This window comes from Eurypyga helias, unplaced genomic scaffold (genome assembly GCF_000690775.1).
Source record: "Eurypyga helias isolate BGI_N326 unplaced genomic scaffold, ASM69077v1 scaffold6964, whole genome shotgun sequence".
Taxonomy (NCBI): Eukaryota; Metazoa; Chordata; class Aves; order Eurypygiformes; family Eurypygidae; genus Eurypyga; species Eurypyga helias.
In genome coordinates, this window is record NW_010245539.1 from 1905 (window position 1) to 18107 (window position 16203).

The window sequence follows — 16203 nt, forward strand, 5'->3', positions numbered from 1 at the left end:
GTAGCAGCCCTTGTCCCCAGCATCAACCCCGGGCTTGTTCTTGAGTCTTCCTCCTCCCTTCCAGTTCTGTCATTGACCCTCTGCCAGTACAGAGCGAGCATCAGCTTGTGCTGTGGTGGAGATTGGCCTGTGCTGGCTGCCACAGGAACTAGCTAAAGGTCTGAGGTATATCTGCTTTTCTCTCAGCTGAGACGCTGAGTTAGAACCATCCCCTTTGTGTGGCTACTTCTTCTGTAGAAAGCGTAGAAGAGTTTTGAGATAATTTCCTCTGTAAGACTTGGATTAAATGAGTTTACCTCTTGGTTTCAGTATTTTGGTATTACCTGTACAAGCAGGAAATACCGATATTCACGTGAGGGAGAGGAGGGAAGGCTGAAAAGAGAATAGTAAAAGATTATCAGGTAAGATCACTTGCTGAGTATATACTCAGAACAGAAGTGGTTTGCAAGGGACATGCTTGAGTTCTTGCCGTATCATGCTTTAAAAAAAAACAGATATAAAGAAGAAGAGGCATGAAAGATTGATCATCTTCTGCCTGCAGTAATTCCCTGTTCAAATATTTGATCTGTTTAGGAATTTCTGTAGATGTAACTTGTGAAGTGTCTTAGGCATTATAGCTCAGGAGGTATCCTCCAGGATGCTGCTACTTTGCCTGCAGCTTTCCCTGGAAGGAAGGACCTGTTAGTAGGAGCAGTGACTAGAAGCCACATTCCTTGTGCACAATCCAATAAGGAATAATCAGGGGCAGGAAGAAGAGAAAGCAGCCCTCCTTCCTTGGCAGAAAGCCCTGCCCAGATGTTCCAAGATGTGTCAACAGAGCAGCCTTGCCGATGCGTTCTCCCTTCTCTTTACAACCACGTTTGCATGAGGAACTGCCTTGCTTCGCTGTTTGCAGCGAACAGGAGGTGGTTGGGGGTAGGTCCGTGATTGCAGTGCGGTGGCACCGGTTGCCTACCTGGGGAGGATGAGGTTAACCTTCAGGGGAGTTTAGGAAGGGAGCAGGTCCCAAAGTCCAGATTTCCTGGCCCCATGGCTGCTCAGGTTAGACTGTTCTGTAGAACCTAGTCAAAGGTGGTGGGAAACCAGGATCTTTAGCAATGACTCTCTTGCTGTCGTGGTTCTCATGTGTAATCATGTTTTAAAACACTGAAGGCCAATCAAAAATTCTGTCACACTGTTGTAAGTTGTTGCAAATTATTAGTTATTTTAGTACCCTTGCTGTACAACTATTTTATCAGTTGTTGCAAATAATTCTTTGACATCATATTTTTGATAAGGTGAAGAACCAATCTTAGCATTGGCTGGCATACTCTAATCAGTGTATGGGGAAAACGGTGTGGGTGTTTGTTACCTGCTTGAGTAGATTTCTCATTGGGATTTACCTCAACTGCCTGACAGCTGTTGCAGCTGTAGGTCTCCTCTGTGTTAAGATTTATGATGCAACTTTGACACAGAAGTTCATCATAGGCTTTGGAGCAAAATATGAGGGCAAAATTAGTTACTCCATCTTAACTTTGCAATTTTTATATAAACTGCAGTCTTTTGTTAAAAAATGAAATTGCTCTTAGCACACATTTCGTTACAGTGTTAGTGTAGATAGTCTTAGCTGAAGAGGGTAACAGGGGGTGTCCTAAGGAGTGCAGGGAATGCAAAATATCGGTAAGAAATGGACCATGAGTGAATCTCCTGCCTTTAAGTCATCTCTTTGGCTCTCCACAACTCAAGGGCTCCGTGGCTTATCTGCCTGCTTGGTACCATGGTATTGTAAAAATTGCCTGCTTGATTTTGGGTTTCACAGTACCGTTTCTGTTTTATAAAGTTAGTCAATCTTTTTATACAGTCAGAGGAGTTGGGAATCTGTCTGTTAAGCGAGATTTCTTGTATAACTTTGCTGAGAAACTTCTATTCTGATGCTCAGTTTCAGGTCTTACCCTTTTTGTATAACTCCTTTAGTGACATCTTTGCCTGTGATGCTTTTCCATTTTGACTTTCTTTGATGAACATGCTGCTTTAGGAATTTCTTAGTTTTCTGAAATTTATGTACATAACAAGGACTTTAAATCATCTATTGTTAAAAAAAAAAAAAAGAAAAGCCAGACCCCCCAGTATTGGTCCTGTTCTGGATTCCAACGCTTCGAGAAGCAGCCTTTGTGGATGGTGAAATGTGTGCTGCGGTAGCAAGGAAGCATGGTGAAGTAGGCTGACATAGGGGTGAAAGCTGAATAGTGTTAGTGGAGTATTGTGTTAACGAATCTCTCATCTGTGTCATGAAATCTGTTTTCTGTTGGTCTGATGTTCTGTGGGGTGGAAGTGGTTTGTAAGGTGCCTCCGGAAGCTTGATAATCATCTGGTATGGAGTGGCAAATTATGTTTGTTTGGGTTTTTTTCTAAGATGATGATCAGAAGTCTAACCAGGGTGAAGCAGTGAATAAGCTGATTAGAAAACGTAGTTTCTGAAAATACTGTTTTCTAACTAGCTCTTGTGAAGCATTTATCTTACTTGAAAAAATTGCTGTGCAAGAGTAAATTACCATTGATGTTTTACCTTCCCTAGTATCTCAGGAGCTATCATTTCTGTGAAAACAGTAAAGAAGTTGGCCAGTTTGGTTTTATGTCTGCTAAAAGCCATTTTTTTCCCCCCCTTTTTGCAGGTGAGTTTAGTTTGGGGATGTGAATACAATGAGTGTAAACCAGCAAGCTCACACAGGGCCTCCTTACGGGCAACCTCAGCCTGGATATCAGGGATACCAGCAGCCTGCCTACGGAGGACAGCCATTGCCAGGGGTTCCTCAGTCGCAGTATGGAGTTTATAATGGTCCGATGCCAGGATATCAACAGCCAGTCCCTCCACAAGGTACTTCTCAGTCAAAACTCAATGATTGACAGCCTGTGAATTGTTGCGTGCATGGATTTATTATTTCTGTAATTCGTACTGTTAGTCTTTATTTTGTCATAGCAATTATCTTTTCTTCTGTATGTAGCTTACCTGATGTTAAAAAACATGTTCTTCCTGTACATTCTGAGGTTATTATTCTGTCATTTGTCCACTTTAGCTGGGCTTGCTCTTCTTTTAGCAGCTCATAAAATTAACATGTTGAGAAGCACAGCATGTTTTTTTTTCCTGTATGCCCCTGTGATACTGAAGCACCTGAATAGGACAGTCGTCCTGATAAGGTTGTGTTGAGGGGTAGCACTTGGGGACCGTAACAGTGGTAAAGTGGTTCAACTTTTTTTCCCCTTTTTTCAAAAGAAAGGCTAACTTAAAAGTTATTAAGTAACTTTAAGAGTCTTTGTTTCTGAGTACCCGAGTGGCTTTAGGAGATTAATAGTGACTTCAGTGTCTGAAATGTGGAGGAGAAAATACTATTGCTTTGAGTAGAAGTATTTCTGCCTTTGAAAATCACCTGGATGAATCCAGTTCTGCTGAGATAAGCACAACATGAACTTTCACTTTTAAATGCTTGTTTAGATTTCAGACTGGTATTTTAAGGAAATTAGGAATATGCTAATCATGCTATGGTCTCTGCATTATTCTTCCCTCTAATTAAATCTTGAATTTTTTGCAACTTCTTGAATTTGAAACCAAACTCAATGAGGAAGTTAGAAGAATCAAAGTGCTTGTATTTGCCTTGAAACTACAGAAGTGGGAGACAGAACTTTGGGAGCTGAATGATTGCCCTGTTGGGTTTTTTGTCTGGAGGTAGCAGGGTGGTGGAAGAAGAGCTAGTGTGGTGTGCTAAGGAGTGGGTTACTCCAGTTACTCCATCTTCCTTTTCTTTCTGTAGTCCTCTGCCTTCCCCCCCCCACGAAGTCTTTTCCAACAGCACTTTTAATCTGTGAGTTTGGAAATGCTTTCACAGAGGGTTTAAATTCCTGTAAAAGTAATGAAAGTTGGGACTGGGCAGAGGAAAGAGACCCTTCTTCCTGGGAAAGCAGGGCCAGAGCTCAGCCACTGAGCCCTCTGTTTGCCTGTTCAGTGTAGTCATTGACTAGCTAGTGTTTCCTGTCCCATGGTAGGACTTGTTTCAGTGAGGGAGAGGGGGATGAAGATTACTACAGATCTGTTGGAAAAGTTTCCTCAGTGCAGCTATTTATAGAAAACAGGGTTTGGCTGTTAGCAGTGTGAAGAATGGTTAGGGTGTTGGTGAAAAGAAACTGATGAGCATCTTCCATCAGATATTTCAAGAATTATTGAAAAGTCTGAAAAGCATTTAAGAGAATTAACTTTTTACTTCTGAATTAATTTCTGGTTTGCCTTTTTTGATTTCAGAACAACAATGTGGTTCATGACAGTTCAGTAAGGACATACCTCGAAAGCTTGATAACGTGTATAAACTTGTGCAGATTAAAAATGCAGATTTTGCATGTGCCACCGCTGATGGAAAGGTAGCGTGACACTGAGGGCAGCAAGGTGGTCTTATTTGGACAATGAAAGTGTCTTGCACTACCCTTTATCTCATGTACTTTACTGGGGTATCAGGCAAAGGCCACCTGTGGTTTGTGGATATTTCTCTTCCATCTCTTCTTCTGAGACCATCCTTTCTAGACTTAGCAGATTGTATTAAGGAAATCTCAGTTGTCAAGCTGTGCATCTTGGGCCTGTTATTGTAAATCCAGGATTCCTGTCTTTAAAAGTAGGGAATGTAAAATTCAAAGCAGTAGCACAACAGCCAGAAGCTGACCTGTTAGTAGCTGCTGAATATAACATCCAGGTGGAAGAGTGGCAAACAAACAACACATTATCAAAGAGAGTAGACAGCTGATAGTGAAGATAGTGGTGGATATCCTTCCTACCCCCACGTCCAACACATTATTATAGGTCTTTGTAGTGAGACTTGTAGCTGCATAACATAGAGGAGAGGGAATTAATTTCAGAGGCACTAGAGTGACAGGTATTTAGTGGGTACTGAGTGGTAGAAGGAAAACTGCCAATGTTATTCTGTTACCTCAAAGTAGTTATCTTAGGGGTTTATTTCAAAAACAACGAAATTGCTTAGAGGACTGTCTGGAGAAGTGTTGGGAGCAGGTGCCACTCTCAGTCAGGGAGTCTTTCGCATCTGATTTATGTGACAAACCCTAGGAATATGGGAATGCTGTACCAGTGATGCTAGTCTTGCTTGGGACCAGGAGTGGCATACTGTGCTGATAGCTGGAAATAGCTGTTTCTTGCTACAAGAATGTTAAAAGAACTGGGACGATTTTGCAGCAGTCTTTGTCAGTCCATTTGTTTCCTTCTGATGAGATCATGCAGGAGAATGTGCAGACACAGCTATCTGAAAACCAATGACAATTAGGCTGCTGCTTTATTGTTTTCCATAGACTCAGTTTACAATGCTATTAACACTTGTGTTAATGTTAATATATGAACTATGTTGGTGATATGTTACCTATGGTAGAACCATGAGGAGGAGTGTAGCTTAAGGAATAATGTGGTAAATGTGACATGGATTTTTATCTATATGATATTTTCTGTACTACAGACTGACCTCAGCATTAAAAACACTTTCTCTTGGTGCTTTCTGTCAGGCTTGATTTACTGGTGTCTTCTGTCTTTCCAGGTTACTTTGCTTCCTTGGGGTTCCCTTTGAAGGGCTCTCCTGTATCTAACTCTGACAATTCTTCTCTTGCACCTAATTTCATAGGTAAATTGTGTCCTTTCTGTGGGAGTGTTTGTGCTGTACAGCTTCTTCTGTGCCGAGCTTACATTTAATATGGATACTTATCTTAAAGATATGGGTACCTGATTATGCAGGCAGAGGTGGGTGGGTACACTTCCCAATCTATTTGTAGGCAGCACTACAGAAACATAAATAGGATATGAAGAAATAATCCTAGTAGAAATCCCTTATGCATGCAGATTTGTAGATAAAAACCTGACTTGTGATTAATGTTTTCTGAACACTGATTTCAAAACCTGAATTAGTCTGTCCAAGTTCTGCCAGGGAGAATCCTTAGTTTAAAAGAAAGTAGTTTCCCACTCGAGACAACTAAAATGTGAGGTTTGGAATGATAGCATTGCACTGAAGAAATGAAAAACTGCCCCAAGATCCAGGAGGTTGTTACTCTAAGTCATGTAACTTGTGCTCTCATTTAAGGGAAAAAAGTTCTTAGTTTCCTTGGCTATAGCATAGAAACATGTTAGCAATAATTATGATTCCAAAAGCGGTGGACATACTTTTGCAAAGCTAGCAAGATGCAAGAATTATGCTGCAAGAAATCACACTTTATTTTTCATTCCTTTCAGCCAGTGGTATTTTGGAAGAGCTATTTCCAGCAGTGTCAATTTCTTTAGAGTAGGGAGTCACAACTGGTCCAAGACCATATCGTCTTGGGGCTTTGAGTAAAATCACAGGCATTTCTCATTTTGCTGTAATCTACCTCCATTCTGAGGTCTGTGATAAGTAAAAATGATGTCTCAAAGGTGTTGAAGGGGAACTTTAGGATCCCTCGAGATTAATGAATCTTAAGCTAATAAACCACAAGTTTATTCATACTCATTCAAGTGAGGTTTTTTAGTGGCTGTTTGAGCAGTCTGTAGTAATGGTTACAGGAGTATATTTGTGACAAGAACTAGAAAAAGATGACTTCAGAAGCTTTTTCTGAAGTAAGCATGTATTTGTCAAATTGCATGCCTGTTAAAGTGAGCGGAAGCAAGTGTAGGATCCCTCCAAGAATTGGGTTAAATATGCTTTCAAACGCAAAAGGTAACAATGCCAAACAGCTTACATGTACTATCAAAGGAAAGAGATTTCAAAGTACGTGAAAGTATATCAGATTAACTGAAAAGGTATCGCAAAAGAAAATAAAGTACCACACGACATACAAATAGAGATCAGGAAATGCTTAGCCAGAGGAACAGTAAGACGAAGGTGCTGTAACAGTAGTTTAGAAAAGACAAGATATAATGAGATGAAGGTATATGAAAATAATGGATGTCTCAGGAAATAATTAAGCCCAGAGTCTCAAAATGGAGAACAGAAGAAGGTTTAGTAATAAAGAAGTCCCAAGAAATTACAGGTTATTCATACAAGGTCTAGTTAATTCCTTCTGTATGTACATCCACAAGCTTACGAAGAACTGCATGTAGCAGATAAGATAAAAATTTATATGAGCTGAAACCTCATGCTTTGGTATATAAATTATACTGTGGTTTTGAGAAATGTCTCCTCTTACTTCCTGTTTCATAATGGTTCCTTGCAAGGAGGTTTCAAAGTCCCTTTTAAACTTGTCATGCTGGTCACTGTCAGAGACAGCAGTATGTATGTGCTGCCTTGGTCTCATCGGCAGCTTATGCTACTCAGTCATCTGTATTTAACGATACCCCATACATGAAATACATTCCCTTGTCATCAGCAGGCATGGTCATATGGTTTTTACAATTATCAGCATTTTTAACATAATATTATTAAAATAGAATTTTATGTTCTCTTCTTTGAAAGTAGATGCTGCCGTTTGTCTGCTGGTGTTGTATCCATGTTTTTGAGGCTAATACATTTGGGCTGTGACTGAACCAGCTGAGTCTGAAAAATGAAAAAGTATTCCGGTTAGCCTCCAACCTTGAGAGGTTGGGAAGAACAGTCTGTGGGTGGTCCCCATTATGTTATATATCAAAGCAGTTAGTCGGATGTAACTTTTGAAAACTGAATCTGCTCAGGTAACCTACTTACCTTTCAAGTAGGGAAAACTGACCTGTAATGAACATTAGGTTTCATGTGAATCACAGAATGGTTTGGGTGGGAAGGGACCTTAAAGACCATCCAGTTCCCACCCCCCTGCCATGGGCAGGGACACCTTCCACTAGACCAGGTTGCTCAAAGCCTTGTCCAGCCTGGCCTTGAAGACATCCAGGGATGGGGCATCCACAACTTCTCTGGGCAGCATGTTCCAGTGCCTCACCACCCTCTCCGTGAAGAACTTCTCCTGATATCCAATCTAAATCTCCTTGCTTTCAATTTAAACCCATTGCCCCTTACTTTGTCACTATATGCCCTTGTAAAAAGTCCCTTGTAAAAAGTCCCTTTTTAGTACTCTCCTTGGTCTGGATTAAAATAATTGGACTTGGAGAGGCAAAAATTTAATACAGTACTGATAAGATAATATTTTTTTTCTTTTATCAGAAGATGAAGTTTTATTTTGAAGACCCTTCACAGTACATATTTTCTACTTGGTCTGTGTGGAGATGATGACTAGTGACACTGGCTAAAAATATTTGTGCTTTGTTTTGACACTTCTAATGTAGTTGTATAAATTATTTGTTGCTCATAGCGTATTAATACGTAGATTTGGCCACTGCTCAACTGTTTCTGCACTTTTTTTGTTTCCTGGATTTTTCATGGTAGTTGGTTGAAACCCTTGTTTCTGTGAATAATATGTGGTTTGGTTTTTTTTAATTTTTTTTCCCCCTCCTTATGTCTGTAGGTTCATTAAGAGCCCCTCCAACATCTGGAGCTCCCCCTCCAGCCTCTGGATCATCTCTTCCTTCTGGCCACCTGGCATACAGTCAGTTTGGACACGGAGATGTGCAGAATGGGATCCCGGCCTCAGCAGCCCCGATGCAGAGGTACATACAGGAAGAGCAGATCATAACAGGCCAGCCTTGGTAGACCTATGATAGGTCTAGACCTTTTAGGATCTGAACCAAACTAAATGCTTTGTTTTTCCTGTGGTGGATATTGACTTTCTTAATTGCTTCCTTATTGTTTTGGAACATTTTGCCATAGAGGTATTTGTTAGACAATAAGAATTTCTAGAGATGAACAACTTCTGGAAGGATATGAGCAGATGTCAGTGACTGATCAAAACCACTTCTTCTCCAAAGACTTTCTTTGTGGTAGTCATTTTCTCATAAGGAATTTTCTGATTCCCTTAATCTGTCTTGTTTTGAAACAATTGCATCCACACAGCCATAGTATTTGATTCCTTAGCATTGTGAACTGATCTCTCTCTGCAGCATGTTACTGTCTGTCCTTACAGAGTAATTCCTTAGTATTGGTTCTGGGTCCTTTTCTGTCCGTTATGGATCACTGACTTATCTTCATCTAAAGCCTTTACGCGTCTTCTTCAGAAAGATATTGCTGTTACCTCTGTAGTGAAAATGGCAACAGTCCTCTCTGCTTCACCCTGATTACTGGTTATGGGGAAAGGTGGTGGTTTTTCATTTTCTTCTGGTTAAGCTTGGCACTGTCAGCTGGAGAATCCAAATCCTTTGAGCAACAGAGGGTCCTTACACAGCTATGCAGGTCTTACTGTTGGTTGCTCTGTAGAGACTGTTGCACTATTTCTGGTTTGTTGTGATAACTCAAATGAAATTAACAAAAAAGCCATGAAAGTAGAATTTTTATTTTAAGAACTAATAGATGTTTTTTATGAAAGGGATTTGGATCCATGCAGGATATGTAATTATTTTTTCCGAAACTGACCTACAGTGTTTCATGTAAATAATTGAGACGCAGCTAGTGTTTGTGTGGTAGAACAATTTTAGAAGGCACAGAAAACTGTAATGGCTTGTATAATGGGGAGTCCAGTGAAGTTTCTCCTTTTCCTTCTCAGGCCACCTGCTTCTCAGCCGTTTCTGCCAGGCTCAGCACCCACGCCTGTCAGCCAGACATCTACGTTCCAGCAATATGGTCCCCCCCCAGCCAGTGTACAGCAGCTCAGCAATCACATGGCAGGGATGACAATTGGCAGTACTACAGCCTCTGCTCCTCCCCCAGCTGGACTGGGCTATGGTGAGATTTCCTGGCTACAGAAATATGCAGTTGCTTTTCATTTATGCTGGTAATATCATAAAATATTTGGAAAGGAAGGAAAAATGGCTCAGTAAGTCATAAAGGGCTGAAATTACTCTAAATGATTCTGTGAAGGGTTTTGCTGGATGATGATAAGAAACTTGCTTAAACAGTATAACTAGTTTTAGGTATTTTGTTGTATACAGTCCCACTGCTTTAGATCACAGGATTTTTTGTTTTCAGTTGAAGGCTAGAGTCTTGTCTTTGATATGTGTAAGATGGTCTGGCTGCACTTGGTAAAGAAATTTTTGACAAGCATCTCATATTCTAACACAGACTTTATGGAAAATTAGGAGTAGGGATGCAGATTTCTCCAGCCTTTTGGCAACATGTTTGTCTAAAATTATCCTCAGAAACAATACAGTGGTAAATACAGAAGGTGTTAGTTCTGTGCTATTAAAACCATAAAGCTCTACAGGCTCCAACTTAGTGTGGAGTTTAATATACAAACTTAGGTTAGTCAAGAAACTGGTAGAAAGACTTATATGCAAAGCAAGAACCACTACTTCTAGCTTTGCCCCTTTCTTCTGGCCCTGAATCCTGAAATGTGTTCTGATTTTGTAAAATAAAGAGCACAGACTTTGAGAGAGAGGACAATAAAGGAACTATTGTTTCAGATCCCTTGGAGGAGCTTCAGCTGTCTGACCAATTTCGGAGTGTGTTCACCTAAGATTTGTCTATACTAGTACTGGCGAGTCTATCTGAAGAGGTGGATGTGGTAGACCTATTTGATCATCTAGAGCAAACAGGTTTTCCTTGCATCTTAATTGTCTTGAGGATAGAAGAAAATTACATTAAATCTTTTTGTCTTCTGTTCAGGTCCCCCAACATCGGTTCCCCCAGTCTCAGGAAGCTTTAGTGCAACAGGATCTGGTCTCTACACACCTTACACTGCGAGCCAAGGACCCCCTCCTCCCAGCGTGTCTCAGGGTCTTCCTTTGGCACAGTCTCCGTTTCCTGGTCAACCAATATCAACTCAGCGCCTACCTACTCAAGTCCCTGGTTTTGCCCCACCTCCCTCTTCTACAGGGATTGGACCTTCCTCTTACCCTCCTACCACGGGTGCCCCAAGGGCACCCTCCATGCCAGGCCCACCGCTGCCTGGGCAGACAGTTGCTGGACCATCAGCATCTCAGCCTAATCACGTATCCTCACCACCACCTCCATCAACTATGACAGGGCTGCACCCTGGGCCTCCCATGAGTGGCCTCCGTGGACCACCTCCTCCTACTCATCCTCCTCAGCCAGGTTACCAAATGCAGCAGAACGGTGAGTATTTGCAGCGTAGGAGTTGTAAGTTACGTGTTCTTTGTGTGCTGCAAACTGAGAACTGGATTTCAGGTTTGTTACTTTTGGGCTACTTTTGTGGTGTCAGAGCTTCCCTCTTCTTTTCCTGTCATGTTTGAAGGACAGATCCAAGATAAACAATAGGATGTGTCATTCTGAAGTATTTGTCATTCAGGTGTTGATCGGATTAGTTTAACTAAAGGAATCCTAGCTTACTTAGCCAAGAAGTTGTTTAGTAATTACTGCCATAATACTACAAGAATTTGTGATCAAAATCTTATTGTGAACTTTGATGTCTGCAACTTCGTCTGTTCAAAGGAGATTTGAAATCCTGAAAAGCCTTACTAGCTTTTAAAAAAATTTGTGGCCAGTGTGAATATACAGTGTATATGAGGGAAGTTGTAAATGTTGAAAAGGAGTTGATACTTTTTCTTCTTTAATTCATAAAACTGTAGTTTTCCTTGTAGAACCTTTCACGTTCTCTGTGTCCTTAGAAGTAATATGAGTGAAGCTTTCTGAATTAAACAGTTTTGGCTGATTTTTATTCAGTAACATTTACAGATAGCTAGGATGAAGTAATCATGTGCAAGTATCAGGATTGAGAATCCCCTCCCCCATCCAGCTTTGTACAACTGGCCAGGTAAATTACTTAAAAATATCTGTCCAAATTGCTATGAAATGTCAAAATGCTAATGGGGTAAATCATGCTTTTAGTCGATAACTGACTGAAATTGTCAAAAGTAACATGAAAATAACTTCAGGTAGTTATAAAGCAAAAGAAATAATCACACATTAACCTATTACTGTAACTTCAGACAGGCCAAAACTAACAGAGAGAACTCCTTGCATACCTTTGATTGGAGGAATTGTGGGTCATCCACTAGTTTGTTTGGCTGTCCTCTGTGCACTTTTTATTAGGCATTCAGCAGTTTAACTTAACTATTCAGAGAGCATGATCTTAATGCATATTTAATGCTATTCTAAGAACAGCTATGTTAGTCTGAAACCCTATGTTTCCTTAACTCTGCTTTTAAGGAGGACTGTGTTCATCAGTTTGTTGGATCATTGATAGAGAGGTACAGGTCTAAGCTGAAACACTGTGATAAATAGGTTTAATCCTAGTTAACAGAGAAGCACGTGACTTACTTTCTCTTGTTTTTACCATGACAGGAAAAGTGGGAAGTGTCTAATGAGAATATGCCTAGTATTAGCCATGGTTTGATTTTGCTGTCCCTTTCTTGTAAGGTTCTTTTGGGCAGGTGAGGGGTCCCCAACCAAACTATGGAGGAGCCTATCCAGGAGCACCAAATTATGGAAGTCAACCCGGACCTCCACCTCCACCAAAACGCTTGGATCCAGATTCCATTCCTAGCCCTGTAAGCTTACTTTGTTCTTACCAGTGTGAACTCTTCCAGAGTGTCCTAACATAAAACAGAACTGACAAAGACCAAAGCTAAAACCAGGTTCCTCACTCCAAGGAAAACCAGTCTTTTCCTGCTTGGTTTTCTCTCATATATCCAGCTTCAGTCTTTTGTTATGAAGAAGCCCAGAAACACTATTTTTCTTAGTGACTAAGGAAAGGCTCTGCATATGCAAATCAATGCTCTAATTCCTCAGGTCTGTTTCTGTGCTATGTTACATTTTGAGAATCCTTGAGGGCTTTGATTAAACTTGTTTCTCCACTTCTGGTTTCTTGCTTAATGACTTTCCAAGGTGAACTTACTTCAGGTTTTGAGGTGACAGTCTATGAACTGTGTGATCCAAGTTTAAGTTATGGCTCATAGGGGATGATTGTAGTGCTTTTCCCTTTTCCTATAAGCTGTCAGAAAGCTGATCAGCACTTTTTGGGGTCATTTAGTCATGACACCACTTCAGTCAACTATGGACAACTTCTCAAATTGGGATTATCTTTCAGAATGGAGGTTCTGAGAAAGGATGAGCAGTGACGTGTAATGGTTAGCAGTGATGAGTAATATTAAGCCTGGCATTATTGTTGTTGCTAGTCTGCTCTGCTGTTCCTTCCACTGCTGCTGTTCTGTTGTTGTCGCAGAAGGCCACAGTCATCGGTTAACAGGAAACCTTTCCAGGGCAGTGCTTACAATCAGTTTACGTCAAAACTCTGAAAACAATTTAGTCTTGAGTTACATCTTAGATCTAGACTGGTGGTGTTCAGAAGTTCTTGCTATTCAAAACAAGATTATCTGTTTAGACTCCAGGTTTATGTAAGGTTTATGACTGTATTGTTTTTGTAGCATATAAGAAGTCTTTCATTGCTTGTCTGCTTCTCTTATCTTCCACTAAATGAGATCTCAAATGGCTTGTGTCAGTTTCCCTTCATTTTAGCATGTTATTAAAGCATAAATCCCCAATTTCTAACCAAGAGGAACACATGAGGCACTACCTCTGTTAGCAGTGTGTTCAGAGCCCAAGCCCAGTACGCTGCAGAGACTGGTTTGGGGATCTGCGTATGCTGCAGAAGCTGATGTTTCCTATTGCATGAACCAGTCTCCAGATCTATCTAATTCCAGTGCTACAGGTTTGGGTAGAGAGAAGTAACACGGTTACTGTTTGTTTTATTATTCTCTTCTCTCCTCTTTCTTTTTTTTTTTTTTTTTGTGGTGCTCTTGCTTTTTATTTTTTTAAAAAAGCAACTTAATGAGCTGCCACCCCAGCAGAAACCCAGGCACAGAATAGACCCAGATGCAATTCCTAGTCCAGTAAGTGCTGTATGTATGTCAATTGTAGTTTGTGTGTTGGTGACCATCTCTGCATGCCTCAGACCTGAACTTCACCTCACTAACCCTCCATCATTAATCCTTTACCCTTTCCTTGCTGTCTTCTGCTTGCTTTATCAAAACAAGTAACGTTACACCACAAGAGGTTGCTAAAATCTTCACTTCTGTGATGAATGGTGAGGCAATAGAAAGCAGACTGTGTCAGAAACAGATCATGAAGAATGTCTCCCCTTCCCTTTGTATGATCATTAGACGATCTCCTTCATCTGATTCCCACTGGCATTGTCAGTGTAAGCCATCATTATGATCGTCTGTACAATGTGTGTCTCATGTTAACGTACACACAGCATAAGCCTTTGTAACCATGTTTTCTACCAGTTTTGAGCAGAATTTGATTACTCTTCTTGTTGATATACCAGTACTGGGCTAATGCTTTGAAGTTCTGAAATTGCAGATTAACTGTTTCGTTTTGATGTTAATTCTTGATATAAATTGTCTAGTAGATTAATATGAGGCATGGGGAGCTATAAACATTCTCTCATTATCTGTGCTCATACATAACCATTAAATTTTGAACTTGAAAATTTAATGTTTATGTGTAGAGAATCTTACCTAAAGAAAGAAAAAAGCAGCTACCTTTTGGATTGGAAGAAAAAAAACCCTTGCATTTGACTTTGTTACCCTTGTATCACTTGTTCCTCGTTTAGTCTAAGTTGGTCATATGACAGGTACCAGCTGTGAGATCACCAGTGTCAGTCAGTCTGTACGCTTTTGAAAAGATTTATCCTAGAGTAGTCACTGGTGCTATGGGAGGCTTTCTGCTGGCAACTTAGAATTCCTAGTGAGAGGGTAGAAGTTCTGCCATGCAAACTTCTGCATTTCACAATTTACTCAAAGCAAAGGCATGTGTGTTTGGTGGCAAATAAGATGAGAATGATTGCTAGCTTTAATGCTTTCATTCAGGCACCAGTATAGAAATGTAGTTAAAACTGTGTATAACTACAATTTTCTGTTCTTATGCACAGGTCAGCGGATATTTTAGTCAAGTAAATCTGTTTAATCCATTTCCATTATCTTAGTCATATTTGCATTAATGAAGAATTTGAAATACTAAGAAATTTAAAATTTTTACTGGCTTTGAAGTTTAAGCTTGATTCATTGACAAGTCTTTTGAAACTTCGCTTTCCACATCCCCAGAATTTGAATCACAGAGTAATGAAGACTTCCACCTGAGCTTGCAAGCATTTGTCTTTAGGTCAGAGTTGCAGTGGTTAGAAATAAATACATACTGTGAAAACAGTGGTAAGATATAACAGAAAGGAAAAGCCCAGGATATCTACAGAACTTCAGCCTGAGGCTTACAGAAGCTTCTAATTTTAATTTGGCTAGGACAGGTATACATGGGAATGCTACCAAAAATTCCTTTCTTGACCTGTGTTCAGCTTTTAAGTGTTTAGATCAGGCCTTAAAACACAAAACATTATACTAAAAATACTTGGGGGGAAAAATAGTATTTGCAACTTTCATTTATTGTTATTCATTAAATACTCTTCAGAATCAAACTGAGAGGTGACTGCTTGACAAAGCTTATGTGTTTTAGACTTCTTATTTTTAGAGATAGTAATGTTTGCCTCAGGTCCCCTTTTCACTGCCTTACAGATAAAAATTTTGTATTTTACGGTACTTTGAAACCAAGCCTCCAAATATTAATGTGGTGTTTTCCATCGTAGATTCAAGTGATTGAAGACGACAGAAATAACTGTGGGTCAGAACCATTTGTCACTGGAGTGAGAGGGCAGGTCCCACCTCTTGTTACTACTAATTTCTTGGTTAAAGATCAAGGTAAAATATATTTCTCTTCTTAAACAAACAAAACACAAACCTCAGTCAGTGACAGAGAGTTTGAGGAATGATTTCAGTAGCTGGGTATGTGTGTTTTACCAACAAAAGGTTAGTTTCAAGTCCTGTGTTGATTTAATCTCCGTGTAGATTCTCCTGATTGTTTGGTAGCTAGTAACCAATTCACAAGTGAAGAATGTGTTCAAGGCAGGTACCCAGGACCAGCATTATCCGGGATATCAGAAGGCAGCAAATGAAGCCCCATATCAACAGCAGTTCAGAATGAGATTTTACTAGCAATATCATTTGAATTGTACTTGGAACTGTAATTTTTTAAATGAAGTGGGATATCAGTTGCTCCATGGGCTTCATAGAGAAAGGATATTTAATATTTTAATTTCCCACGCTTTTTTTTGAGCTTTTAAGCTCCCTTAAAACTTCAGAATCTGATGCTGTAATCCAGTGCTTTGCTCTTCGGTCAAAATTATCAAATCAAACAGTAGAAATGTTTGAGCTGATTTTTCTCCCTATAGTACATTTTAGTCTGCACAAAG

General features: G+C 40.1%; 1 protein-coding gene across 2 annotated transcripts in view; it reads left to right on the forward strand.

Moving 5' to 3' along the window:
* The first annotated feature begins 2646 nt into the window (after window positions 1–2646).
* Window positions 2647–16203, forward strand: part of SEC24C (SEC24 family member C) — a 28878-nt gene continuing 15321 nt past the window's right edge. The window contains exons 1-7 of one of the 2 annotated variants that reach the window (XM_010150104.1): window positions 2648–2854; window positions 5559–5642; window positions 8419–8560; window positions 9550–9728; window positions 10608–11057; window positions 12321–12451; window positions 15541–15652. In XM_010150104.1, the coding sequence (XP_010148406.1) occupies window positions 2680–2854; window positions 5559–5642; window positions 8419–8560; window positions 9550–9728; window positions 10608–11057; window positions 12321–12451; window positions 15541–15652 (1273 nt within the window). In that variant the 5' untranslated portion in view covers window positions 2648–2679. Of the gene's footprint in view, window positions 2855–5558; window positions 5643–8418; window positions 8561–9549; window positions 9729–10607; window positions 11058–12320; window positions 12452–15540; window positions 15653–16203 lie in introns of both variants that reach the window. The other variant, XM_010150105.1, reaches the window with a different exon arrangement.